This window comes from Ursus americanus, chromosome 30 (assembly GCF_024610735.1).
Source record: "Ursus americanus isolate L20-20 chromosome 30, mUrsAme1.1.p, whole genome shotgun sequence".
In the NCBI taxonomy this organism is placed as follows: domain Eukaryota; kingdom Metazoa; phylum Chordata; class Mammalia; order Carnivora; family Ursidae; genus Ursus; species Ursus americanus.
The window spans coordinates 6,341,886-6,369,616 of record NC_142156.1 but is presented as its reverse complement, the minus strand read 5'-3'; the positions used below and the strand labels follow the sequence as shown (position 1 = coordinate 6,369,616).

Sequence of the window (27,731 nt, the reverse complement as noted above, 5' to 3'; positions counted from 1 at the left end):
GGGATGAGAAGCCCTGCCCTGCCTGTCTCCCTAGGGAGGGGCAGAGGTTGTGAGCCTCAGATGAGGTCATGAGCTGGAAAGGGCAGGATACACTGGGTCCTGGGCCTGGGGTCAGGGTGTGGAGGAGGAGAACAGAGAGAAGGAAGGAAGAGAGAAGAATGAAGGGAGAGAAACAGACAGAGACACACACACAAACGAGGAAACCACGAGACATAACGAGGGAAGGAATGAGAAAAAGAAGAGGATGGGAGCAGGGAAACAAGAAGACATTAAGAAACAAAAAGAGAGAAAAACAAAGAGGGGAAAAATTAAGAGAAAAACAGGAAAAAGAGGGAAAAAGTTTGGGGAGAGGACAGGGATACTCAGAGCCAGAAGAGAACAAGAGATGGAGAGGGAGGGAGGGAAAGAGGCAGAGACAATAACGCGGGGCGGGGGTGGCAAAAAGCCACACAGAGAGAGAAGAGAAAGAGAAAGGAAAGGAGAGAGAAAATAGGATGGAGAAGGAGGGATGGAGGAGAGAGAGAGAAAGAAACAAAGAGAATCAGAGCCAGAGAGGGAAAGAGACCAAGAGACAGAACGATGAGAGAGAAGCCCAAGGAGACAGTGCGATGAGGCCTAATGGACAGAGAGAGGGATAAATGATCAGATCCCATGGACCCCCGCCTCTCACCTTCCCTGGCACCCACTGTGCACCCTGCTCCACCCCAGACAGGTGGGGATCCAGAGGAAAGCCTCCACTCCCCTTTTGTCTGCAGGGCTGGGCCTGTCCTGTCCTGCTGGTTTGGCTCCTGGGATCCTCTGTGCCAAGGCCTCTGAGGGGCACTCCAGTGAGTAACAGGGCTCCAAAGTCTATCCTGTAGGTTGACTGACGTGGTCACCGGGTGGAATCTGAAGGGAAAACCCAGTGACACCTTCCCTCAAGGCCTAGGCAGGCCCCAACCTGTCTTCCTTTGGGGCCCAGACAGGAAGAGACCTCAAAGGTCACTTTCATTGTTTTCTTCACTGTACAGAGAAGGAAACCAAGGCCCAGAGTGGGGCAGGGACTAGCCTGAAGTCATACAACCAGGTCATGGCCTAGCTGGGACTTGCTCTCGTGGATGCTATGGTCTGAAAATTTGGGGACTTGCTTTCTCCTGGCTAAATTGTTTCCTGCCCAGGGATGTCCTGAGGCTTTAGTGACAGTGTCTTGGATGCCAGCCACTGTGCAGTCTTCACCAACATCCCGTGAATTGACTCCTGTGATTATGTCCATCATACAGATGGGGAGAGCGAGGCTCAGAGAAGTTAAGACTTCAAAGCCTGAGGTCACACAGTGCCGGGACCCAAGTTAGGGGTGTCTGAACTTGAAAGTTGGGTCCCCTGCTATAGGACCTCCCAGCCTTCCTGGGTGACTGGCTCTATAATATGGAAAAGAGGGCAGAGGTTGGTGGTCATTCCTACAACTGGGTAAAATTACTAGAACATGGTTTCCAAACAGTAGAGTTCTTTCCAGAGAGACACACCTTTGTTCAGTGGTGTCCCTACCTTTGGGAACCCCAGGTCTCCCTACCTCTCCTGCCACCACTCTCTCTACTCCACACCCCCTTTCCCAGCTTCTGGAAAGAAGGCGTTTGGCTCCTGGGCCACTCCCACCCTCTTTCCCTTTTCATTGTCCCCAGCCATGACCTTCTGAGCCACAGGCCCAGGCTGGTTTTAAAGCACAGAGATGGGCCTGCACAGCCGGCCACCCCCCTTCTCCCTGCTGTGTACAGTGAGTTTCCTTTCCCCAGTTCTTCCTGTGGCTCCGCCTCACTTCGGCTTGCCCTCCTGGAAGAGACTAGGATGGAGATTGAGACGGATGTTGGGAGACCGGTAGGCTGACGAGCAGATGGACAGACAGACAGATCACTGTCCCTGCCAGCCCTGACCTCCCAGCAAAGATTTCCAAGAGCTGTGCTGCCAGCCTCAAAGCCCTCCCTCACTGGAGCCTGTCACCTGAAGTTTCCTCACTCTCAATGATCCTCAGTTTCTTCATCTGCACTGCGGGTGTAAGCATCCCAGCTTCCCCGGGTGCTTGGTAGCTGGATGGTAGGTTAGCTTTGAGACACAGAAACACGTGCTGGCGCTAGACCTTCCCTGATGGAGAGACCATTCCTGTTTCTTGGGGAACACATGATGCCTGTTGTGTCCTGCTGGTGGCTACAGTCCAAGGATGGAGATGGCTGCAGACTCAGCCCTCTGCCCAGCCCTCCACTGCTCTGGGGACTATAGTCCCTTCAAGTCCAGAGCCCTGCTCTCAAGGGCTGCTCAGGCTGCATCTCCACTATATATCAGACCAGGAAGGTTGCTGCTTGGCCAGGCCTGGGTCTTAGAGTTCCAGGAAGTGGGGGGCTCTGGGGCGCTGTCCCCTGATTTATGCCGAGAGGCTTTCTTAGAACCAGCTCTCGGGTGGTGGCCAGGGGATGGATGCTCCCTTTCCCAGAAGCCTCAGGAGCACCCGGGGGGATGGCCACAGGGCCCTAGCCCTGCCCTCACCTCCTTCACCCAGGTCTGCCAGAGGCCATGGCCCACCGCCAACTTTATGGAGGTGGGTGTGGCAGCCACCACTGGGACAGGGGCCTGAGGACGAGTTCTGGGAGCTTCCTCTGAGCCCCTGAACCCTCTTCCCTCCCCAGGGAGATAGAGATCCCCTCCTGGCCCCCTGCCCCAAAGCCCAAGGCTTTGGCTCCCACAGTCCCCATCCAGGCGGGGCTGGCAGCAGGTGACTGGATGAGAAAGGCATGGTGAATGGGGGCGTGGGCCCTGGCAAGTGCACTCCTTGGCCAATCAGCAGCCCGCCCAGCCAGTGGATTCAGTTACAAGCCCGAGATCACCCCATACTCCAGCCTCCTTCCTACTCCTCCCAAAGCTCCATTCATTGGCCCCGCTGCACCGGGTCTGCAGGGCACTGCTTCCGCTCAATTGCTAAAGCTGCTGCCTCGTGGGCTGCCAGGGGTAGGTGTCCTGGGGGCTTTGTCTGACTGGGCCGGTCTAGGACGGAATGGGGGTTCTGGTAGTGCTGTTAGGGATGCTGAGCCTCCTGGGAGTGGCTGTGGGGGGCTCCTCTGCCCTCCACTGGGACAGCACCTCCTGCCACTTGGCCAGGCCCATCCCCGGCAGCCCCTTGGGGACCCTGAGCTTTCTGGGCAAGGATGCCCGAGGACTGGCCCTGTTCCACACCCACTGGGACGGGCACGGGAGGCTACAAGCATGTAGCTGGCAAGACGAGCCAGAGCTCATCGCAGCCTTCAGTGCCCTCTGTGCTGGTGAGATCACCAGGAGCTCCTTCATCCACACCCCTGGACCCGAGCTGCAGAGAGCCCTGGCCACACTTCAGAGTCAGTGGGGGGCCTGCCGAGGGCCTGAAGAGGGTCCCTCAGGGACCAGGGAGGAGCAAGCAGGACACCGTGGAGCACCCGGCAGCATAAGACACCAGCGGGTGAAGAGAGGCTGGACCATACCTGGCACGCTGTGGTGTGGAGTAGGGGATTCTGCTGGGAACTCCTCAGAGCTGGGTGAGCAATGGGATTGTGGACTGGGAGGGGGGTGGTGGTGAGGGAAGTGCAGGCTTTTGCCCTGGCCCCCTACTCTCTTAGGCTGTGTGTCCTTGGGGGAGTGACTTAACCACTCTGGATTTCCATGTCCTTACCTGTAAAATGGGGGTGACCATAAGTCTTATCATGGGTTGCTTAATTTAGGTCATAGATGGGAGACATCTAGTCAAACCTCAGAGTCCTCATTAATCACCATCCCTGGGAGGGGTTGGACTGGGGTGGGTCCAAGGTTGGCTGAGCCAAAAAGCCATTACCCAAGAGGAGGCTTTACGAGGCAGGGTGCCCAGGGGAGTGGACGCTGAGACCCAAAGGCCTGGGTTAGCAAATTCAGGCTGAACAAGTCACTTCGCATCTCTGAACCTTGGTTTCTTCACCGGTTCATGGAGGTGACATTTCCCTCACAGAGCTGCTGTGAGCTTGGGTGTGGGACGTGCCAGGCAATTGGGAAATGCTCAGTGAAAGGCACTACTGCTCAGATGGTAACAGACTTGAATGACTTTTTTGCACTCAGTACAGCTGCCTTTGTGCAGGCATGGTGGGCAGGGGGGAGGCTTTGGCACCTGAGTTGGAGCAGGTTGGCATCCTGGCAATGCTTCATCATGCCAGCAAGAAAGGTTGCACCCTCTCTGTTTGCCCTTCCATTCCACACACATTCATAACTTCAGAGTTTTATTTGGGGCGTGAGCTTGGGAGCTCTGGAGGCTGACTTCACTTCCCCTGAGGAAGTCCCTTTCCTGGACAAGGGCTCCTGGGTGGGCTGCCTGGCATTTGGAGCTGCCCGATAAAAGCTGTGCCCGGTTGCTCTCTTCAAGCTTTGAAACTGAGAGTCCCACAGAGGGAGGGTGGCCTCAGGGCGTCTGTGTCAAGGCTGGGGCAAGAACAAGGTCCCTGCTCCCTGCACCAGGTAGGCACAGCCAGCATGTGGTGCCCGAGACCCTGCTCAGCTGGTGCCCCCTCTGCCTCCTGCAGGGGTCTTCCAAGGCCCTGATCTCTGCTGCCGGGAACACGACCGCTGCCCACAGAACATCACACCCCTCCAGTACAACTATGGCATCCGAAACTACCGATTCCACACCATCTCCCACTGTGACTGTGATGCCAGGTTGGCAGTGGGCAGAGAGGGCTGGGGGCTCAGGGGCGGGGTAGTTCCTGGGTGCAGAGACTGGGATTCCAAAGAATCCTAAAGGATCTGCCAGCCAGACCCCACCGTGCAGGTGGGAAAGCTGAGCCCTTGGAGCAGAGACTCTTGGATCCCAAGCACCTGCATGGTAGTGACTGAGTGGTCTTGGAGGAGGAGCCAGGTGGCCCTCTTTGGTCCAGGGACCTGAGTGCCAGCTCTCGGGCAGGTTCCAGCAATGCCTGCAGAACCAGCGGGACTCCATCTCGGACATCGTGGGCGTGGCCTTCTTCAATGTGCTGGAGATCCCCTGCTTCGTGCTGGAGGAGCAGGAGGCGTGTGTGGCGTGGTACTGGTGGGGAGGGTATGTGGCTGCCCCCTTCCATCCCCTTCCCAGCCAGAGGGGGGAGCCCAGGCTCCAAGTCCTGGGAGAGAGGCTTGTCTGTATGTCCGTCCTCCAGCAAATGATGTCTCATCCTCCCTGTGCCCTCCTCAGGACAGGGCCCAGGATGTAGACCTTCCCTGGGTGCTCCACACAGGCCAGTGGGACAAGGGATGGAACTGGCAGAGCCTTGGTCTCCATGGAGATGAACCTGGGGCTTCGGCGGGGAGGGGGGGGATTGTGAATTACCAGTTGCCACCAATTGCTACCTTCCAGGTGTAGAACATATGGCTCCATACCCCTGGCCCGCCTCCAGTCCAGGACCCTCTACAATGCCTCCTGGAGCTCCCCAGCCACCCCCGTGACTCCCAGCCTCCACAGCCCAGCCCCCAGCAAGCCTCCACAGAAGCAGCGTCCTCAGAAGCGGCCGTCACAATGGGAAGGGTCTAAGTACCCCAACACAACCAACACCACAGCCCTCTGGGTCCCCATGGCCTCCACCAAACCTGATACGTCCCCCACAGCCTGGCTGGAGGTCACCCATCCAGGCATCCAGGGGCCACAGAATGGCCTAAAACCTCAGGGTGAGCTCAGATCCTAACTCTGGGGTTTCCTGATGTGGGAAGGAGTCCCTGCCTCTGTGTGGGGTTGAGGGGCCCTGTGTTGCTTCCTTTCCTGTTCCAAACTCCTCCTGGAGTGTCCCAGCCTCTCCCATCAAGTCACGAGGCAGCTAGAAGGATTTTCATAAGCCCGAAACGTGACCATATCCCTCCTCACTGAGCCCCCACCATGGCTCCTCCTAACTCATGATGTCTGAACAGCCAGGGGCCCTCAGGTGCTGGTCCTGGAGACTCTACTCCCCAGTTGAAACTCCAGTCTTAGAAACCTCATTTGGTTCCTCAAAAGCAGCTGGCTCTCTCCCACCTCTGGGCCTTTGCGCATGCAGTGCCTTCTGCCGGGAGCGCTCTTCCAGAGTCGTCTTCTCCTTGTCTCAGCTTAGGAGTCTCTTCCTCCAAAAAGCCTTTCCTGACTATTCTGGGCTCTATGGTGGCTGTGTGTGTGTGTGTGTGTGTGTGTGTGTGTGTGTGTGTGAGAGAGAGAGAGAGAGAGAGAGAGAGAGAGAGAGAGAGAGAGAGATGTATGTAGCATTCTGAGGGCAGGAAGGGCGTGAGACGGGGACACTGTGTTTGTGTGACTGAGCATGTGTGTCTATGTTTCCCCTAAATGGCAGTGGGCATCAGTGGGGCCTCGCTGGGGGACCGGGCTGCCCTCACCACCATGCCCCCCCAACCCAGATGCCCGCCGGGCCTGCCGCAGCTTCCGCCGCCTGGATCAATGCGAGCAGCAGATCGGGCCTCAGGAAACCAAGTTCCACCTGCTCAATAGCGCCCACGAGCCCCTCTTCCACTGCAACTGCACACGTCGGTGAGGCCTGCTTGGACCCTTGGGGGTGGGCAGCCTGCTGCCAGTCACTGAGAGGGGGTTCCTGGGTGGCCAGCCCTGCCCTAGCCTGAGCCTGCCTCTGCCCTCAGTCTGGCACGCTTCCTGAGGCTCCACAGCCCACCCGTGGGCACCAACGTGCTTTGGGAGCTGCTGGGCATGACCTGCTTCAAGCTGGCCCCTCCACTGGACTGTGCTGGGGGCAAAGGGTAAGTGGCGGCAAGGCCAGGAGGGAGGGGGCGTTTTCCCAAGGGGTGGGTTGCCTATTCTCCCTTTGCGTGCCAGGGCCAAGGGGCTGGGGAAAGGGGTTAAGGCACCTCTGAGTTCCATTGTCGTCATCCCCCTAGTCCTTGGTGCCCCAGGTACAGCTCTGCAGTTGGCTCGTATGGGTCCATGTTGACTCTGTCACTTCCTACGTGACCTAGCAAGTTCAGTCACCCCTCCATGCCTCCATTTTCTTATTTGTAAAAAGCCTGTAGAAACCAAGGAAATGGTATGTGTAACAAACGTAGCCCAAGGCCTGCCTGGCACATAGGAAAATGTTTGCTTAACTCTTACTCCTAACCTAAAATCTCATTTCAGTTCCGATTCCCAGAGCAAGCCCCTTGTGACCTTCCCTATTTCAGGGGTGAGGAAACCGAGGCCCAGATTGGCCCACGTCTCTGCAGCCGGCTGGTGGCAGAACTGGGGCCTCTGGGTGCCAACCCAGGTTTCTTCTGCCCCCTTCAAAGTGTACCCATCCCTCCCCGGCCCCACCCCTGCTTCTCTCTAGGCTCAGTTCCCCAGTCTGTAGAGTAGGGTGGGATCCTTGGCAGCTGTGATCACCTGCCCCACTTTTCTCCACCCACAGCTGCTCCAGAGACCCATGGGCCATCAAGGTGGCAGCCCGGCACTTGCGGCTACTTCAAAAGAGGCGACGCCAGCTCTGGGGTGTGGGCACAGGTGGGGGGCAGGTGTGGCCTTCGGATCACCCAAGAGCCCCCACGTCATTCTATGACCGCTGCCTGCAGCTCACCCAGGCAGCCCAGAGACCCAACAGGCGACAGAAATCCTAGAACCAATGATCTCAGTTCCAGCTTTCCTGGGCACCAGACTGGACCCTGCCCCTAGCTCTGCTAGGCCCCAAGGGGTCTTGTCTTCCTCTCCATGTGTTAGACTGAAGCATGGCTTGGGACCCTGTGGACAGCCAGGACAAGGCTGAAATGCTGGACCACGTCTGCTGCTGTGCTGAGTGATCTTGAGCTGGTGACACAACCCCTCTGTGCTTGGATGTGGTGGTCGGGAGGCTCATTCTGATACCCTGGCCTTGGGCCTTGTCAGATGGGAATAGGGAAAGGGTCATTTATTATAGCAGTCTCAGGAGGTACTCGGAGAAGGTACGTGTATCTCCAGGTTGCAAAATTAACACATATTTCAAAAACCTGTCCAGAGGAGCCCCACACACCTATTTGCTGAGGCCTGAGGCAGCAGGTGGGGAACGGAATGTCACAGAAGTGTGTGTCTGAATCCAGGCAAGAGGAGGGTGGCTAGCGGGGGCTTCCCAACTCTTTTCCCTGGGGGATCCCTTCTCAACAGCTGCTGTTCCCTTCCTCGCCCAGCCCTGGCCCACTAAACCTAAATTCAAATCTCCTCTGTGTCCTTGAATGAGGGACCTCCCCCACCCTGAGCCTTAGTAACTCTTCTGAAAAGGGGCAGTGTAATCAGGACCGACCTCATAGGATTGTTGAGGATTAAGTAAACCAATACATGGACATGGACTCTAGCATATAGCCGAACTGTGGTTAGGTGTCTGATTCTGAGAGGGTCACCTCCTAGAGGCCTCAGTTTGCCCACCTGTGAAATAGGTCTAAGAATCGCTGAACTCAACACCACAACTCAGGGTTGCGGTGCAGATTAAAAGAGATGGCATGCGTAATGTATACAGCTGGCGCCTAGTAATTGTCAGATCTATCATCCTCTTGCCTCTTTAGTCCCTTCCTCTGAACACCCCCACCCCAGGCTGTTAACAAGTTAGGAAGGAGTCAGGAGTGATGCTGGAGAATTTAATTTCTAATGGATGACCTCCAGGATTGCAGCCCCCCATCTCAGATGGGGGCCGATAGGGCTTTGCTGATTGTCACAGTTGAGGTGCTAGGACTGAGTTTGGGGGACCCCAGTTGGCCACCCCTGGCCGACAGAGTGGCAGGCGCGGATAAAGCTGGAGCGGCAGCAAGAGGGACACAGGTGGGTTTGCAGGAGATTGGGGCACAGTGGGGGCCACGTGGGCCCATCTGCCCACCCACCCTCAGGGCCCCAGACCCCCTTCCTCCAGCCCCTGCCGGCCCTGGGGACTGGTGGACAGGCTACTGGGGGCTGGGGCCTCTTGATTAGGTCCCCAGGAACCCCCACCACCAGGGTCGACGGTCTCCAGGCGCAAGGCAGGCAGCAAGCCAAGGCTTCGAGGCACAGATGGTGGGAAGGCCCAGGGACCAGACAGCCCAGAGGGCCCCTCCTCACTACTCCCCCGGCTGCCACCATCACTGCACCTGTCAGGGGCCACCCGGGGCAGGCGGCGGCTCTGGGGTGAGGGGCTGCGGCTGGCACCACGGCGTTCACGGGATGAAGGCCGCAGGGCAAGGCCAGGGAAGCGGGCCAGGCCTGGGCTGCGGCTACGGTGTCTCTTGGACTTGCCAGGACTGGGGCTACGGGACTTGGGTGCGAGCAGCTCCAGGGTACTGTCATCCTCCTCCTCCGAGCTGGTACTTGAGCGATCGGTGCTGCTGCTGGCCAACTCCGAGGCAGGCAGAGAGATCTGGGGGGAGGGGGAGGCTGCTTACTGGGGTGCCCCACTCCCCAACCAGCCACCGAAGGCATCCTGGAACCACTCCCGCCCTGCCCATTAGCAGACCCAGGAAGGTCAGGTTACTTGCAGGAGATCATGGAGTAGAATGTGGAGGCTGTGGTATTTGAACAGGGCCTTTAAGTACTCCGGTCCCACAGTCTGACCTACTCACCTGGAAGGGCTCAGTGACACCGATGAGGATGCTGTGCGTGTGGCTGTAATAGCCCAGTATGAAATCTCCATGGCCCTTGGGCAGTGACTCCTCACTGAAGGTCACCTGGTGGGCCCAGGGCATAGGCCCAGGTCGGGGTCAGGGAGGCAGCCTCCAGGACTGCCCAAGCCAAGTCCCGAGCCCAAGGGCAACGGGGACTCCCTCCCACTCTCCCCCTCCCTTTCAGTACCTGGTAGATGTTCCCATCTACATCCTCGTGTTTGGCCCAGACGTAAGCCACGTAGTCCTTGCAGTGGCGGAAACCCACCTGGGGGGAGAGGACTCAGGGTGGTGTCTCCTATCGCCTGACCCCAGCAGCCTCCAGGTGTGGCAACAAACTCCGGACAAGCCAGTGATCCCCCTGGGCCCCCAGCCGCTTCTCCAGGCCCTCCCTTCCCTGAGGTACCCACCATCCGGCCCTTCTCACCCGGTACAAGCCGATCCAGTCCCAGGAGCTGCGGGCGAACACGGTTTCTATGCGGTACCTCACCACAGCCTGCTCTGGCCGCACCCACTCATCAGCCACTTCCAGGCGCACCAGCGGCACATCATCCCTGTAGGCAAACTGCCCGGGGCGGGGGGCAACGTCAGGGAGGACCCTGCAAGCGTCCTCGGGGCTGAGTCAGCACAAATCAGCTGAGATAAAGGGCCTTTGAAACCACCCTACAGATTGGGAAACCAAGGCAGAACGGGTCTAGAATAAACGCCAGGCTTCCCGCCTCCCAGCCCAGGGCTCTTTACGCTCATAGCCTCCTTAGGGAGCAAGAATACGGCTTTGAAGTGAATAGGGTAGCCCTGGTTCTGCCATCGTTCCACCTCTGTCCTTCAGGGAAAGACTCAGATGGTGTGTCAGCCTCAGGCTTTTGTCTGCTCCCCCACCATTTATCAGGTTTCGGGTTTCCCTCCCTCCCTCAGCTTTTGAGCCAGGCAGTTCCAGAAGAAACCAGAACATCCCCTCCCTGCCCCTAGGTTCCTAACAGCAGGTTTGCCTGGTGTGGCCTCTTGGAAATGCTCTCCAGGGCCCTGCAAGGTCAAAACTCCCACTAAGTCCCATTCTGATTGTGTTGCTTTGGTTAAGTGACTTAAGTTCTCTGAGCCTCAGTTTCCCTCACCAGTAAAACTGGGAGGAGAATTTGGATATCTCAGGGGCTACAAAGGCATTCAAAGGGATGACAGAGCCCCAGAGCCTGGCATGCAATAGGTGCTCAAGGGTTAGAGTCCTTGTTGAGGAGGGAAGGTCAGGGTAGGGCACCCAAAAGGAGTGGTTCTCAAGGTGAGGCCCCTTACTGAGGGTGAAACCTCACACCCAAGTCTTTTACCAAAGGTCATGGCAGGCCAGACTTGGGCAGATTTCCATTCCCAGCTGAGGATACTGGCCAATGTCCCAGTGACTGACCACATGACAAAGTTACCAGGGAAAACATTCTCTGGCCTGCAGGGCTCCCTCTTATCAGATCAAGGAAGGGAATCGGAGAGCCCAGAGTTGGGTTTCAGGACTGGAAAGATGGGATCTACCTTCCTCTGCTGCTGAGCCGATGTGCGGCTTGGGGTACATGCCTACCCTACTGGGAGCCTCAGTTTCCCCATAGGAAAACACAATGTTGGACTACATGGTCTCTCGGGTCCGGTTCTGACATCTAGCATTTCTCCTTTTTACTTTGGGAACCATAGACCTCAACCCTAAACACAATGCTAAATTATAGTACCTATTTAGAATTTAGCTTTTTATTTTTCATCTCTCTACTCCTCCTCCCCATTACTACCTCACTCATGGTGCCTGATACATGGTAAAATGGTAAATAAATAATGAATAAATATGAATGAATACTATTTGGAGTTTGAATAAACATTTTGATTTTGCTGGTCTTATTATATGACTATATAATGTGAATTTTAACAAAAGTGGTCCTAATCCTTTCTCAGAAGAACAGAGTTAGGGATTAGTGGAGAAGACATGGGCTCTGAAAACAGACTAGCTTGGGTTCAAATCCTAATTCTTTTGTTTACCAGCTGTGTGACCCTGATGTGATGCCGTGTCTTTGAGCCTCAGTTTCCTCCTCTGAAAATGGAGATCATAACCCACTCCCACTCTGCTACAGTGAATGGATACTGCTGGGGGCAGGTGTATAAGGGGTTACGGGTGGGCCATGGGATGCTGAACTGGACCTGGGGATGCCATGACAGGTGGATGAGGCCAGGACTCACCTGCAGGACGAACTGGGCAGCCACGGGCTTGTGGTCGCTGACTGTGTACTCCATGTGGCTGCGGTAGCTGTGCTGGGTCACCTGGAGTCGGTGGCTTTCCCGTCCTGAGGGGCTGGGACCCACACCCGGAGCCTTGACCTTCCACAGGATACGGTCTGTCCAGGCTGGCTTCCGCTTCTTGGCACTGAAGTGGCAGGGGTGACCCAAGTTTCAGGAGCTGAGGTTTGAGGCACAGCCCCAGGCTTGCTTCTTGCCAATCCTCTTCCCTTTCTTCCCTAACCAGAAGACCTCAGCCCGTGTCTCCACCTCATCCCAGTGCTTAGCTCACCTGGTATCATATTTATTAGTACCCACGTCAAATTTGAAGGTGGGCGCAAAGTTGAGGGGCCCTTCCTGGAAGCCCTTCAGGATGGGCCAGGTGTTCTTGGCCATGTTGAGCTGTGAAGGTCCAAATGGGCAGAATTGGACAACAGCTTGGACAGGACAGGTGAAGGCAAGAGCCAGAACCTAGTATACAAAAGTGTGCTGGGTCATGCTCTGTGTGTTTGGTGTTAAGGGGGCGGGCTGGGATTCTGCACCTGGTCCTTCTCCCAGAGCTGGTGAAGCTGGTCACTGTCAATGGCAAACTTGACGAAGTGCAGGTCATAGCTCTCGATGCGGAAGTTGAGGTCCCCAAACCAGAACACGAGGCTGTTCGGGGGTGGGGGTCAGCAGGGTCCATGGGGTGAAAGAGCCCAACCCAGATCCTTCTTCACCCGCATGCAGCCCACAGCACTGGATGCCCCTACGGATGACGCAGTGGGTGGGGCACCGCCAAGGAACAGCAGGGGGTTGCAGATCTAGAACAAAGTTTGACTGGACCCTCAGCAAGGCCCTGCCCCTCAGCAAAGCTCCACCCTGCAGTTTCTGTCCCCCATCGAACTTACCAGCATTCGTGTTCCTAAATGTAGTTTGGGGGGCCACCCCCCTCCCCATAGGCTCTGCCTCTCCCGACAACGCCCACCCACGCTGGTACTCAAGTTCCTGTAGCCTCTAGCCTCTGAGTTTTTGAGCCTCTGGCCTCTGAGGCCCACCCCTCCTCTACTAGCCCCGCCCAAGCTCCATCTGGCCCCGCCCAGAGCCCATACTCGTGATCCAGGATGCCGTGCGCCCCGGGACCCGGGAACTGCTGGAGGCTCAGGATGGTCTGGAAGTTGTCCTTTCGCTGCTCTGCCTTGTCCATGTGCGCTGGCAAGTGGCAATTCAAGAAGCAGAGCATGTGCCCGAAGGCCGCCAGTCGCACGCTCACTCCACCCTTGTTGCCCTTGGGAGACACGTTTGGTCGAGTCATGGGCGGGGCCTAGGCAAGTAGGTGAGGCACTGGGCGGGGCATAGAGAGGGGAAAGGCCCTCCAGCGGGTGGAAAAGGCTTAGAGGGGTGGCTTCTAGGGAAAGGAGGGGAACCCTGGGCTGGGGCAGGGACAGGAAGGGGGCTGGGTCTAGAAAAAGGTGTGGGGTGTAGGGTGGGGTAGGGGAGAGGCAGGCGTCAGAGTAAGGGGTGGAGCATGGGGAGGGGGCCTTGCCAATGCGTGGAGGGCCCGGAGGACTAATCTATAGACCCCTTAGGGCCCTGTCCCCTCCCGGGCTGCTCCCATGCTCACCCAATAGCCGCCCAGGCCAGTGCGCGTGCAATCAGTCTGCACGTCCCTCAGGAAGGGCAGGTGGTAGTACTTGGCGAACAGCAGCAGGATGACGCCCTGCATCCGCACGGTACTCACCTGGGGCGGGAGGCAGGAGACGCGCTTGAGGGGCCGGACACAACCCCGCCCCGCTGTGCACTTCCCGCCAGTCTTTCAGATCTGCTCCTCCAGCCTCCTATTTCGGGACCCAGCGACAGAGGTCCAGCAGGCCCCACAGTGGATCAACGCCGAGCTAGGGCCAGGAATCCGGGGCTGAGGGAGACGTTACCAGCACGAAGTTGAAGGGTGCCAGCGCGTCCATGAAGAGCTCGCTCCACTGGTCTGTGAAGAGCGCGTCCTTGAGCCGTTTGTTGATCATGGAGTTTACTTCCTGCAACCTGGGGGCGGGGGTGGGGGTGAGGCGGCTGTCGGGTTGGGGGTGCCCTAGAAGCCCTTCCCATGGGCAAGGGTCTGGGAGGCACGACGGATCCAGGAGCAGGGTCCACACGCCTGGCACCCTCACCCTATGGCAATCATGTCGGCCCCGTCACTGTCATCGCCGCCGCTGCCCAGGTGGAGGAGGGATGTGACGTCGTCAGGGGGCATGGCAGTGCCCACGTTCCACGTGACCACAGTGATCCTGGGGGTGGGGGTATAGGAGGGGTTACCACTGGGCACCACTCCCTCCTCCCCAACCTCCCTCCCACAGAGCTCTTTCTGGGGAAATAAACTGAGGCAGGTGTGGGGGTAAGCTCTCAGAAGGGCAGTGGGTCCAGTATCCCTCCTACCAGACTCTCCTAGAGGAGATCGATTGAGGCAGGGGTGGGCAAGTCCCTTAGGAGGAGATGCTGTCTCCTGAAGGTCCCATAGTAGGCCCAGTACCCCCAAAGAACCTTCCTCAGGGAAGGAAACTGGGGTAGTGTAGGGTAAGCCACCCTAGAAGGATGGCTACTTTCAGAGCTCCAGCCCCACCAATCTTTCTAGGGAGAAGGCCCCCTCACCAGAAGCCAGGGTCACTCTTGCAGGTAGGCTGAGCTGACCAAGAGGATGATGAGGTGGAGGTAGAAGGGGAAGTGGTGACCGGAGCTGGAGTTTCTCGGGGCTGAAGACTGGGACTCAAGTGCCCACTAGGCCCTGTACCCTGGGTGCCAGGCCTGGGGAGGGCCATCTCAGGGGCTGGGGGGACACAGGGGGAGCGGTTGGGGGAGCGGCTGGGGGAACGGCTGGGAGACCGGGGTGGCTTGGGCAGAGGTGGGGGCACAGTCTGGGCTGAGGAGGCCCCTGGCCGGAAGGTGGGGGACAGAAGTCCTGGGGAACGGGTGGCGGGCTCTGGAGGGCCCTGACCCACATCCAGGGGCAGGGTCTGGGGTGGCCGGGGCAGGACAGGATCCTCAGGGCTGCTGCGGGGGGCCTCAGGCCGGGCTCTGAAGGAGGGGGAGATCCGGGGGTCTGGGGGGGTTTGGATCAAGGATGTGGAGCCCGCAGGACCAGATGCCTGAGCTGAAGGCTGGAGATGCACTTCGGAAGAGGGGAGAGGTTTCAGGGTTGGGGCATCCCTCTGTTTAGCTGGTGTCCATCCCATAGAGGCCGAGGCTGACGTCACAGAAGCTGCAGCCAGAGCCTGGTCCTGAGAGGACGACAAAACTGGACTGGGCACTGGGGAAGAGTTGGAGGGGGGCTGTGGGGGCTGCTCCTCAGATGCCAGGGCCAGGCTCAGGCCTGAGGCAGCCAGTGCTGGCTTGGGTCCCATGGAGGCAGGTGGCACCTGCTTCTGGTCCCTAGACGTTGGAGACAGCTTGGACCGCAGGGTGGCTGGGGGAGGCCTCGGCCCTGCAGAGGCAGACATCACCAGCTGCCCCAGGGATGTTGGAGCCAGGGCTGAGCCTGAGGTCACCGGGGGAGGCTTCGGCCCAGCTGAGGCAGCCATGACTAACTGGCCCACAGATGTTGGAGCTAGGCTGGAACTGCGGAGGGCAGGAGCTGTCTTCTGGCCTCCAGGGGTAGACAGTGGAGCCAGGATGGGTTGGGGAGACGCCAGAGCCAACCTTGGCCCCTCTGTGGAAGATGGCACAGCTGCTCGTGGCCCCACAGGTGCTAGAGCCAGTCTTGGTTCCGAGGATACCGGGGCCGCATTCTCCTTCGCTGGGAGCTGAAAACTTGAGTCCACCTTGCAGAAGACAAGTCAAAGACTCAGAGTAACCCTAACCAGGGGCTTGGGCCCCAACTTCCATAGAGACCCCAGCAGACTCCATCTAGCTAAGAAAGGCATATCTTTGCAAGGCCGTTCTTCCTCATTTCTCACCTCAATCCATGCTGTTACAAATCAGCTTCTCTTTGGGAGGAAACCGAATGCAGAACCTATCCCCTCCCTCAAGTCTGACCCCTCTCATAGATGGGAAACCTAAGACCCCAACTCAAATGAGGCAGTGTGTGACCCTGAACCCGAGGGTTCTCTCCTTGCCTTCTCGGCTGACACCCACTCCCTGGCCATGCTAGAGGGTTGGGTGTCTGGAATCAGCTTCCCTGGGCAGCCCTCCTTGAGTTTCCTCCTGCTCCCCTGGCTAAGCGCTACTGACCTAGCCCTCCAGATCTGCTCTCTCCGGACACCCTGGGTCTAGCCTATTTATTCCTCTCCTTTCCTCCACAGTTCCTCCAGGAACCCTCAGCTTCGTCCCTGCCAAGCATCCCAAACTCCTTGGTCACAGTCCTCTCTGTCTTCCTCACCCATTCCCAGAGTTCCACATAGGAGCAAGAGCCCAGGGTAAGACTAGCCATGTCAAGTCCAGCTCCGTGTCACCTTAGGCAAGCACCTCTCTGCCCAGGGCCTCGGTTTTTGTCTGTAAAATGAAGAAATCTGGTGAAGGGTCCCTGGCCGCACCTTGCTCCTAAGAAGTCTTGGCCTCATATTCTCTGCATTTATGAGCCGAACATTTACTAGGATTCCATTCGAGCCCCATGGGATAGTCCGTCCTCATCAGTGTGATTCTAACATTCAGAGCAAGCCCAGGACTCTGTTGATCCTGGCATTCGCTTCTCTGTGCCCAATTGTACCCTCTCCCCTGTCTTCCCCACCTTGGAGGACAGGCAAACAGGTATCCTCCTTTTGTCTGGCAGGTGGAATGGGGGACGTGAGGCCCTGCAGGGACCTCCTCCCTCTTTCCCATCTGTCCTCTGTGTCTGATGCCCCTGTCTCCAGAAGACGAAGGATAAAACGTCCTTTGCCAGGGAGGGCAGAAGAAGGTTTACACCTGCCCCGAGGTGGCCCCATCCCTGCCTCCAGACATGCAGCTCTGTCTGTGTCCCGTGTCCTTCTCGGTTCAGAGAACCTGAAACTCTGCCTCCACCTTCCTCCTCAAACTTAGCTCTTTGAGACTGCTTTTTGGGCATCCTCCTTGGCTCCAAGTGTCCCCCCAACCACCACACCGCCTCCAGCACTAACAACTTAGGCATCCCAGATGTCACCATTTTAGTCTTCAGGGACAAGCCTCCTCATTTTGCATTGGTTCAGAGAGGACAAGCAACTTGCCCAAGGTCACACAGCAAAGCTGGAGCACACCTGGCTCCCCTGACACCCAGTCTAGGGTTCTCCTGGGGGCTCCTGCAGATGGCTAACTCCATCTCTTCTCTGGGTGTCCCATCACTGCCCCCTCAGCCCCCAGAGTGCCCTGTGTACCTAGCCCCTGCTAGTGGAAGAGGAGAGTACCCGCCCCTCAGCCAGGGGCACCAGAGTGCCTGCGGTGCGTGGGGGTGTGTGGGACCAAGGATCAGGGATGAGGGGCTAGGTTTCAGGGGTCTTACCTTGGAGGGTGCCCCAGTTTGGGAAACCCCATGGGGCACGGGCACAGGCAGGGGTCCCAGGCCAGCCCGGGTCCCTGGCCTCCTGCTGCCGCTGTCGCTCTGGCCCTCCATGTCTGCAGCCCCTAGCAGCCCGGGCTCCCTCGGGCTCTGGCTCTAGCTCCTCCGCTCCCGGGAACCAGTGATGTCATCAGCCGTTTCAACCTGCTGAGAATTTAAAGACACAGGCACCTACTTCCCAACCTAGAGGTGGCCAAGGCAAGGTGGCCTACCCTCTGGGAACCCTTCAAGCCGACTGCTGAGGCTGAAATGGCTATGGGGCGGGGTGGAGGATGTGCCCATTGGGCTGGCTTGGGTCCCCACTGGTGACATGGTGGAGGCTGCCCGTCTGTTGACACCCTCCCGCCGGTAGGCCTGTTCGGTCCATACTCAAAGGTGGAGTATTGACACACCTGAGGGTAAGGTAGAGACAGGTAGCTCAGAGGTCAGCACCCTCTCCAGGGCCGCAGAGACACCCGAGTCCCTGCCATGAACTTGTGAGCTTCCTGACTCCCTGCCAACCCAGGGCTTGCCTTGGCCCCCACCTTTGCCCCAATTTCAGGCCTTGGTGCCCGCCCTCTGCCTGGCTCTATCTTTCCCATCCCAGAACCCCAGAGTCAGGCTCCAGCCACTGGAGTCCCCTCCCATCTCAGCCTCAGCTATTCTGAAGACACCTGGCCACCTGCCCCGGATGTTTTCACAGCCCAGCCCCTCTCAGCTTTTCTCTCTCCGGTATTCACTGGGTGTGGCTTGGGTGAGGGACTAGTTCAAGGTCACCTGGTGAGCTGGGAATGTCTCACGAGTTTCAGTGAGGAAAGGGAGTTTTCTCAGTGACCCAAGACCCATGGGAGCCAATTGGGTGTCTGGAGGGAGGGAACTAGGCTGGAGAAAGGCCCAGCCGTGGGGGAACAGACTGGCAGGAAGGTGAAAAACAGGCCCGGGAAACTTTGATGGCCAGAACCCAGCACAGGGTCCAGGGAAATGTTTGCTGAATGAACTGATGACTCAGTGAGTGAGTGAGTGAGTGAGTGAGTGAGTGAGTGAGTGAGGAGAGTGAATGAGTGATAGGGCTCAGATGCCGCCAGGGATGACTGTGGGCCCTCTGCTTCTGCCTCCTTCCCTCTCTCAGTCTTATCTGCTAAGTAGTCCCTGAGATCCCAATTTTTCCAGAATTGCTGGATTGCTTTGAGTGGAGTGATCGCCAGAAAATGTCCAGAGTTTTGTACCCAGAGCTCTCTGGTGGTCCACGGTCACCTCTGTATCCTCATGGGCCTGTGTGGTCCCCTGCGTGAAAGCTGCGTGGACAGATGCCTCATCCCCTTCTCCTGGGTGGGCTTCCCCCCTCTGCTTGACTGTCTCTGGGTCTAGGCTGTGTTTCTCGGCCAGCAATTCTGGGAGGCTGGAATTTGCAGGGGCAGAGCCTCAGGCCATGTTAGGGCCCTGGAGTAGAAAGGATTTGGGGTGATGAAGGATGGTGGAAGTGATGAGCGGTTACAGGGGAGGTGCCTGTGGTGGAGATAATGATGTACGGGATGATGGTGGGAGTGGAGGACGGACACTGATGCTGGAGGTGCTGGTGATGGCTCGGATAAATGGAGGTGGTGGAGGTGATAACAAAGATACAGCTGTTGGTGATGGTCGAGGTAGGAGAGTGAAGGGATGGTGGTCAAGGTGATGAGGGTGTGATAGTAACGGTGGAGGAGAGAGGGTGGCGGGGAGGCAGCGGGGCTGTTATGTTGATGAAGAAGAGGTGGTGGTGGAGCTGGAGATGGTGGGGGTAGTGGTGAAGGAGGAGGTGAGAGTGGCCATGGTGGTGGTGCTCAGACCACCAGAGAGGGAAGGAAAATTTGGACTTACCCTGCCCGGTCCTCGGACTTCTGCTGTATAGGTGAGAAAACAGAGGCCCCCATGAGTATTGGCTTCCAGTGCAATCCAGGAGGCTGGGGGGGGGGGGTGGGCGGGGAGATCCCAGTCCCTGGGGCCTGTCACAGGGCTCAGCCATCCACAGCTCAGACAGGGGCATCAGTGTCCTTCGGAAGCCAGGCAAATGCCATGCAAACGAGCGTGCAGAGGGTTCCCGCACGCTGCACGCCCAGGATTTCCCGTCATCATCCCTCCCTGAAGTCAGATCTCACAGCGGACTTCGTTTCTGGCCCTGCCACTGACTTACCTGGGCAGGTTTCTCAGTTTCCTGGTTTGTGTAAGGGCGATCAAAACAGTAGATACCTCCTAAGGTTGCTATGAAGATTCAACCAGATGATATATACGAAATGTTTAGCACAGAGCCGGGCACCACCGAGCTCTCGGCCAGGGCAGCCGCTCTGGAGCTGGCATCACCATCGCCACCACCTGCTCCAACCTGTCCATTTAGTGGATGCTGAAACTGAGGCCCAGTGTTAGTTGCATCCCTGGGGGGAAGGGACAGGGGCTCTGAGACCCAGACATGGCTTTGCCAGGAGAAGGGGGCGGGGGGCGGACCCCGGCTGAGAAGGGAGCAGAGTAGGAGCTATATTTGAGCTTCTGGTGTGATGACTAAGGAGGTTGATAACAGGCTCTGGGGCTCTGGGCGGCAGGCTGGGGGCAGCTGCCAGGGAGAACCGCCCCCCTGGAGACGGCTGTCTCCAAAGGCCCCTCCTGGTTCCCTCCCTTCCCTCACTCCAGGGAGTAGGGGGGTGGTGTGCTGAGGCAGAGGGTACATCTTGTCCAACCCCCCTCTTGGAAACTCTTAGTGCTACCCTTCAGGCTGTTTAGGTCAGGAACAGGAAAGGAGGGAGCTGGTGATTGACAAATTATCTCACTCTCCATAGTAACCCTGGGAGGTTGGTAATAAGATCCCCACTCGACAGAGGAAGAAACTGAGCTCTAGGGATTACACAGCCATTAGGGGACAGAGCATGGGGTTCCCAGGGACAGAGTAGATAATTCTCCCCCATAGAAGTGACGGTGGAGCTTCTTTGAAGGAGAGTCAGTGTTGCCAAATTGAAAAAAAGGAGAAATGCCCTGGGAAGCAGAAGGAGAAACAGGGGCAAAACTGGAGTGTGGAAGGTCCAGGCTATGTATGACAGGGTGCAAGGTCTGGATATGTGCCCTCGTGGTCCTTCGGCTCCGAGTAAACCCACCATAAGCGGGCAAGGGAGAGAGGCTTTCTCTTTCCTCCTCCTCTTCCTTGAACCACCTCCCAGGGGCACCTCTCCCCCTTCCTTTTACTTCCTGGTCACCCTGACCCAGGCCCACAGGGAGAGAGGTCACACTGTGGCCACTAGCTGATAAATAAATCTCTTGTGACGTAGAGTGTGCTGTAGGGCACTGTGGGAAGGTGGAAGAGGGAAGCATTAAGGAGGGCTTCCCTGAGGAGGAAGCATACAGGGCACGGAGGAACATTTCTCCTCCCTTTGCTCCAGGGTTCCTTATTGGTACTGAGTGCAACATGTTATGTCATTGTCTCTTCATTCTCCCCCTCGGGGCAGATGTCATTCTCACCTCCCATTCTGCCCCACAGGAAATGGGTTCAAGAAGGAGTGACTTTCCCAAGGTCACACAGCTGCGCTCAGGCATCCCTCCACCCTCTCCACAGCTCCCCCTCCTCCCAGGCAGCCCAGCACCCGCTGTCAGCTGCTCTGAAGTGAGCGGCTATTTTTATTCTGGTGCGAGGGGATCTTGGGCAGCAGAGACATGTAGGTTAGAAGGCTCTAGGACATCAGCTTCAGCAGGAAAGGGGAGGCTTACTGCAAGACCATAAGCTTGCCTGGGGGCTCCCATTTCTTGGGTCAACCTGCCCTGGGCTCTCATGTATCCAGAAATTATTTTTCTGGAGCTCAGAACAGAGCATAGAACCAGACTAAACCCTGGCCCTAATCCCAGATTCAATTTGAGCCCTGATTTTGGTGTTAACTGAGCCCCGATCCCATGCCAAGACTGACCCTATAACCTACCCTGACCGTAATCTTAGATTGAGCCCTGACCCTACCTGTGTACTAAGCCCGGTCCAAGCCTGACTAAGGCCGATCCCAACTTGAGACCTTGATTCTGGACCCCAATTGAGCCCTGATCCTTGTCTAAGACTGAGCCATTGTCATTGACTGAATTCTAACTCCAGTCCAGACTAACCCTTGATTTAGACTGAGCCCCAACCCTAGGGCTAGACTCTGAGCTCTGAGTCTAGTCATTAACTAAATCCTGAACCTGGTGGCAGGTCGAGCTATGATCTTGGTCACAGACTGAGCCCTATGCCAAATCATTGGTTGAATCCTGACTTTTTTTTTTTTAAGATTTTATTTATTTATTCATTCAACAGAGATAGAAACAGCCAGCGAGAGAGGGAGCACAAGCAGGGGGAGTGGGAGAGGAAGAAGCAGGCTCATAACGGAAGAGCCTGATGTGGGGCTCCATCCCATAATGCCGGGATCATGCCCTGAGCCGAAGGCAGACACTTAACCGCTGTGCCACCCAGGCGCCCCTGAATCCTGACTTTAAAATGAGCTCTAACCCTGAGTCACACAACTCTGGTCACACACTGAGCCCTGATTTCAGACTGTGCACTGACTGAATCTGGTCAAAGTCTGAGGCTTGAGTGTAGCATAGATTGAGCCTTGATCTTGGTCACAGACTGAGGTCCAAGCCCAATTATTGACTGAGCCCTGACCTGACTCCAGCCCCAGACTCAGTTCTATATCTGGCTTCAGGTCAAGGGCTGACCCTGACCCTGATCCTGTTACAGACTAAACTCCAAACCCAGCCCCACATGAGGAAGGCTGCTAGCCTAGACTACAGAATGCCACATAAAGGCATGGATTACAAGCAGAGATCTGTTCTAGGAGATCCTGGGCCTCCCATGGGTGCTGATGCCAGAATGTTCCCGGTACTGTTGTGGCTAGTGTCTCTACCAGTGGTTCCACTGGCTGGCTAGTCAACCCTTAGCATCCCAGGCCGTGGCCCCTCTAGGCCACAGCATCTAGGTTAATGCAATGAGAGTGGTTTGGTGGCATCTGTCCAGTGAACAATGTGGGCCCATGAGGGACTGAGGTTTGGCTCTGTCAGCAGAAAAGCCACAGGCTCCATGGGGCCTCTGGCTTCAGCCACTCTGGGGCTCTTGCTGGGGTATGGGCTAAGGTTGAGGGAATCCATGGCATTTGTCCCGTTTTTTTTGTAAACAGAGTTTACTGTTTGTATTTAGGTAATACGTAATTATTATAGAAAATACAAAAAAAAGTATAAAGGAGAAAAACTTTACCCTATAATTTCATCTACAAGAGATGAAAGAGACCATTTTGACTTCTTGGGTTGTCTCCGGCTAGATTTTGTTATTTGGTCTAGGCATATATATCTATATACACGTATTTTATAAAATGGGTTGGCTACTCTGTTGACGCTACAGCATCCGTTGCAGCCCATATCCTTGAGAGGGGGTCTCAACTGGTTAAGCCAATGAGCAATTTCCATTCCCCTAGCCGCATGATTAAGATCATGGACGGACTAGTGAGATATAAAGAGACTTTTGCAAAAGAAAGCTTGCTTTCTCTCCCGAGACAGTTACCAAAAAAGATCATCTCCCCTTCATTAAATATGAATGAAGAAGTCTGTGGTCCTTGTTACTGTTAGCAGCCATCTTGATACCATTTAGGTAACTGGCCTAATGACAAGCTGACACTATGGAAGGCAGAATGGAGAGAAATCAGGTGTTGGGGACTTTATCAACCAGATCAAACCTTACCTGAATCCCTCCCTGCCATTGAACTTTTTTGTTATTTGAGCCAACAGATTTCCTTTATTGTTTAAGCCAGTTTAACTTGGGTTTTCTGTGACTTGCAGCCCAGAGCATCACAACTCCCAACTGATATTACTGTTTTATAGCTTACAATTTTTTTAATACCCTAACTATGAGCATTCCCCATGTTGTTCAACACTGTGCTGCATCATTTAAAACAATTGTATGATTTTCTGTCCTATGGAGGTACCATCATTTATTTAACTCATTCCCTGAGGAGACATGCTTAGGTTGTGTCTCCAGTTTTTCACCATTATGAACAGTGGGTTTTTTTTTTTTTTAATACATAAAGAGATTTATTGCAAAAAAAAAAAAAAGGCTTATACAACTGTGGAGGCTGGTAAGGCATGTCTGAAATCTGTAGGGCACGCCGGCTGTCTGGAAACTCCTAGGCAGGAGGGAATGCTGCAGTCCACATGTGGAATTTTCTCTTCCTCAGGAAAACACCAGTTTTGCCTTATCTTCCACAAATCTACACCTCGAAACGCAAAAGCTAGAAGGTACAGGGAGTCCAGTGCCCAGCAACTGCTCCGCAGGTCCTCTGATGGGTGCTGTCCATGCCTTGGGTGCTAGAGTTTAAGCCAGAGTGGGTGCCCTACGACCACGACCACGGCTGGGTAAACAGTGTTTTTTATTTTTTACCTAACAATTGGTCCCCTCTCTGATGGTTACCTTGAGCCAAATCCCGACAAGTGGAATGACTGGGTAGAAGAAATGTTTTTAGGGTTTTGATTTATTGAATCAAATTGTCCCTCGGAAAGGTTGGATGAATTCACACTTTGATAGCAGTAAATAGAGCGTTAGACATAGCTTATCATGTCAATAATCTGGACAAAACCAGTTATATTTACACCGCCCTAATGTATTTACAAAGAATGGGTATTAAATAACAACTCTAAGCCCATTATTATTATATCTTTACAATCAAGTCAACTAATATGAGGTAGCAGGGTTAAAACAAAGGGCTCTGTCATTAAGCTTAGTGTCAAGGACCCATGATACTTTTAGAGGTTGTGAACATGTTTTGATTTCATTTCTTTTAAAATTGAAAGAAAAAAATAAACATATAAAATGAATCCAGCCAGGATTATATTCGCTTTTTAAAAAAATAAAGCAGTTGTAAAGTGCAATTTTTAATATACATTTGTTTAATGGAGGAAAAGGCCCAGCAAGGCAAAAATGCCTAAGGGTCCATGAGAGTCACAACGCAGCTTTGGCTTGATGTTGAGAAGGATTCTGATTCCCAGTCTAGATTCAACAACAAAGAGCATTGTGATCAATTTGCTGTGTCTGCCTCAGGCTTAAAGAGGGGACTTGGCGTTCTTATCTAGTCATCTTTAGTTTGATGAGATGAGCACAGGGACATTTCAGGTTCAATTCCCAGATTCACAGCGTCACCGGTGTACGTTTCTGATCCTGTTTGCAAACGGAGTTCACGGGGCCTTGATGAGGTTAGAAATGAAATAATGAAAGCTAACGCTGTGCCAGGTACTGTTGTAAAGGGCTTTTTGTGTATTAACCATTTTATCCTTCCAGCCCCAACAGAGTACGTTAATAGTCCACATTCCGCCATAATGCGTGCTCCAGGGATTTGAAACCCAGATCGGAATTTCATCCAAAGGAAAGACACAAACAAGAATTCCCCAAACCTCAGTTTCCCTATCATCAAGTCAAGTGGCTGGCCCAGAAACTCCGGTGCCCGTCCGCATCCCTCCCGCGCCCCCTGCCGGTGTAAGGGGGCACTGTCTGGCCGCATCCCTCCTTAGCCTCTGCGCTCTCGGTCGGCAGAGGGAGCGTGGACACTCTCAGGGCTGGGAAAATAAAGGCCTGACGGCCGGAGAAGATCCCGAATCCGAGAAGATTCCGAGCCACGCGGAAGAGAGCTGAAGGCCCCAGCGCCGGCTCTGGGGCGGAGACTGACAGCTAGGGGCGGGGTCCCTAGAGGGGCGGGGCCTCGGGCCGGGCGGGGCCAGCCGGCGAACCCAGACGTGGCGCAGTGGCTCAGCCGTTCGCCTTTAGCTTGCGGATCATCTTCGGCCCGGTTCCGATGCATCTCCCGCTGCCTCCACCGGCCCTGCTGCTGCTTCTCGCGGCACTTGCGGCCGCCGTCACTACCTTCCGGCCCGACTGGAACCGTCTGCACGGCCTGGCCCGAGCCCGGGTAGAGGTGAGTGCTCTGGTCCCTAGCTCGGGGACCACTGCCCCCAACACTGTGGCCCCTTAGCTTCGGAATCACCGCTCACTTTGGCCCCAGGACGCTCCCGACTCCCAGGTCCCCTTCAGGGCCGGAACCATCCTTCCCGCTCCCCAGCCTCAGGACGCCCCAGCACCCACCGTGGAAGCCTGAGACACCCGGTCTTGGGGCCTGGAACCCCGAACTCCTCCCTAGTTTCCCATCCGGCTGGACAGCGGGCCCCCAGACACACTGGCCCTGTCCCCTAACTCTACTCCCGGCCTGTGACTTTTCCAAACCTGCCCTATGGAGCTTAACTTAACATCCTCCCATCACTCCACTTTTTCCTGGAATTCCTCCCCCACCCCAGTTCCGGTTTGTCTCTCGGTTCCCGTCCCCGGAAGGAGGGAAGACTTTCTGGGCGGTTGCTCCACCACGCAAAAGCCAACTACATTACCGACACTTACTCCGCAGCAGGCCCCCATCCTCCTCTGGGGGAAAATCTACCCATCAGAGTCCCTGTTTTGTTGTGTGACTTGAATCATCACAGGTCCTCTATGGGCCTTAGTTTTCTGTCTGACAAAAGGAGGGAGAGGAGGAAGGAGGACTAGAATAGGTGGTCCTGGGGTCTGGACTCCTGCTGGGATGTGTCTCTCCCCTCCGGGAGTTCAGGAAGGGGCCCACACATCCTCCTCTGTTGCGGAAGCAGCCAGATGGAGGCCCAGGGCTGCATGGGGCTAGTAGGGACCAGATGGCAGATATCTCTAACAGGCTCTTGCAGGGCAATTCTGACCTGTTTGCTTCTGGTCTGCCTCCGCCCTGAAGTTCTAGGGGCCAAACTCCAGGCCCAGGTCTCTACTGCCTGAGAGCAGTAGAGTAATCATTTCTTTTGGGGATTGGGAGTGAGTCAACAGTCAGTAAGGTGTGCAGGCAAGAGCCCCAAGGCTGGTAAGTGCCCTTTGGGTCTCTGGTCTTGCTCCTCTTTCCCTGATGTTGGTAAGCCTCAGTTTTCCTATCTGTACAGACTTCCCCCTTCTGTCGTAAGGGAACTCCATCATCACACCTTGGGAACTGCTGTTCCAGGGGTAATCCAGAGCCCCAGCCAACTCTGGGAGGAGGGTGAAATGGTCTTGAGAGGGTGATTGCGAAGATATGAAGGACTCCTGACCTATCTGATTTTGTTCCCCTGCAGACCTGTGGGGGATGACAGTTGAATCGCCTGAAGGAGGTAAGTTATTTATTTATGTTTGTTTGTTTGTTTTGTTTTTTAAGAGAGGGAGATGGGGGGGTGCAGAGGGAGAGAGAGAATCTTAAGCAGGCTCCATGCCCAGCACAGAGCCTGACTCGGGGCTCGATCTCACAACCCTGAGATCATGACTTGAGCTGAAATCAAGAGTCAGACGCTTAACCGACTGAGCCAGCCAGGCGCCTCTGAAGGAGGTAAGTTTGAAGAAAGGGGTCTCTAGCTCTGTCTCCTCTAAGCCCCTTGGGCTCAACCAATCAGTCCTACAGATTGGTTGGGGGAAGTTCCCTGGGGTGGGAGTCAAGAGTATGTGACCTCAGCAGGCATCAGTTTCCTATCAGTATCTGGAGGGGGTCAGGGTCTGATTCTCTGGTTCTTCCCCAGGTGAAGGCCTTCGTCACCCAGGACATCCCTTTATAGTATCCTTCTTCTGTTCTGGGGGAGGGAGAATGGGGAGGAGGATCAGGGAGAATCTCCTTCCACTAAACTTCACAGATAGAGATGACAAATGGGTTTTCATCTGAAGAGTGAAGTTGGCTGATAGTGATTGCCCAGAGAATTCCTAGGTGGTAGGCAATAGCGATTGACTAGTGATGACTGCCACAGACACAGGAACGGAGAAGAGGGCCCTTCCCTTCTTTGAACTCTAATTTCCTCACGTGTAAATGGGGGATCCCTGGCTTACCGGGGCAAAAGAGGCAGTGCTGTACAGCTGCTGTTCATAGGTGGGAGACCCCACCTGCCTCGGGCTACCACTACACACCTTAACAACTCCAGTCACAACCTGGTAATGAAACACCTTCCAGGAGCCGACCCAGAGCTTGTCCTGCTGGGCCACCGCTACGAAGAACTGGAGGTGAGGCCTTGGAAGCCGGGGAGGGGCGGGGCGAGGGCGGGGCGGGGGGCGGGGCGCACTGACCCCACCCCTCCTCTGCTTCAGCGAATCCCACTCAGCGAAATGACCCGCGAGGAGATCAATGAGCTGGTGCAGGAGCTCGGCTTCTACCGCAAGGCGGCGCCCGACGAACCTGTTCCTCCTGAGTACCTGCGGGCGCCCGCCAAGCCCGCCGAAGGCGCGCCGGACCGCCCTGACCTTTAGGTCCGCGGACGCGGGCCCACCTCCACCCCCGCCTGAGCCCTGGGGACTGAATGAAGCGCTCAGCGTCCCGGGAGCACCTCCCTCGCTGAGGGCCGACGCCTCGTCCCAGAGCCGGCAGAGATGGAGTTGGGGTTTCCTCCTAACCCCTCTTTCTTCCCTACCCAGCTCAATTAAATCCTTTTCCGCCTTAACTGAGACTCGACTCCTTCCCTG

At 55.9% G+C, this 27,731-nt stretch overlaps 3 protein-coding genes across 6 annotated transcripts; 2 read left to right on the top strand and 1 right to left on the bottom strand.

Annotated features, from left to right (window-relative positions):
• The first annotated feature begins 2,972 nt into the window (after nt 1-2,972).
• Nucleotides 2,973-8,415, top strand: PLA2G3 (phospholipase A2 group III). The gene is given in 7 exon segments (XM_045791387.2): nt 2,973-3,533; nt 4,542-4,674; nt 4,919-5,053; nt 5,348-5,655; nt 6,367-6,496; nt 6,604-6,720; nt 7,362-8,415. Coding segments are annotated over 7 exon segments (1,551 nt in total). The 5' UTR covers nt 2,973-3,019; the 3' UTR covers nt 7,576-8,415.
• Nucleotides 8,416-8,539: 124 nt separating this feature from the next.
• INPP5J (inositol polyphosphate-5-phosphatase J) lies at nt 8,540-17,930 on the bottom strand. 4 transcript variants are annotated; one of them, XM_045791382.2, is made up of 14 exons: nt 17,653-17,930; nt 17,204-17,407; nt 14,407-15,572; nt 13,929-14,045; nt 13,695-13,803; nt 13,388-13,504; nt 12,876-13,051; nt 12,327-12,438; nt 12,077-12,186; nt 11,749-11,932; nt 9,971-10,108; nt 9,734-9,811; nt 9,505-9,609; nt 8,540-9,302 (listed from the first exon to the last, which is right to left on the bottom strand). In XM_045791382.2, the coding sequence occupies exons 2-14, from the start codon at nt 17,312-17,314 to the stop codon at nt 8,796-8,798; spliced, it is 3,030 nt and encodes a 1,009-aa protein (XP_045647338.2). In that variant the 5' UTR covers nt 17,315-17,407; nt 17,653-17,930; the 3' UTR covers nt 8,540-8,795. The 4 variants fall into 4 exon arrangements, with proteins under 4 accessions (XP_045647338.2, XP_045647341.2, XP_045647340.2 ...); XM_045791385.2 differs by lacking the exon at nt 17,653-17,930 and having other exon boundaries at nt 15,451-15,572; nt 17,204-17,357; XM_045791384.2 differs by lacking the exons at nt 17,204-17,407; nt 17,653-17,930 and adding an exon at nt 16,130-16,234.
• A 7,018-nt stretch (nt 17,931-24,948) lies between these two features.
• Nucleotides 24,949-27,709, top strand: SELENOM (selenoprotein M). The gene is made up of 5 exons (XM_045791380.2): nt 24,949-25,170; nt 26,369-26,404; nt 26,804-26,838; nt 27,197-27,275; nt 27,360-27,709. The coding sequence occupies exons 1-5, from the start codon at nt 25,051-25,053 to the stop codon at nt 27,516-27,518; spliced, it is 429 nt and encodes a 142-aa protein (XP_045647336.1). The 5' UTR covers nt 24,949-25,050; the 3' UTR covers nt 27,519-27,709.
• The last annotated feature ends 22 nt before the right edge of the window (nt 27,710-27,731 follow it).

Coding starts and splice junctions, on each gene's coding strand:
- INPP5J (XM_045791382.2), bottom strand. CDS start 17,314: ATGGAGGGCCAGAGCGACAGCGGCAGCAGGAGGCCAGGGACCCGGGCT. Junction 12,439..12,875: donor CACGGCATCCTGGATCACGA/GTATGGGCTCTG, acceptor ACCCCCGAACAG/CCTCGTGTTCTGGTTTGGGG. Junction 9,610..9,733: donor TAGATGGGAACATCTACCAG/GTACTGAAAGGG, acceptor TGGGCCCACCAG/GTGACCTTCAGTGAGGAGTC.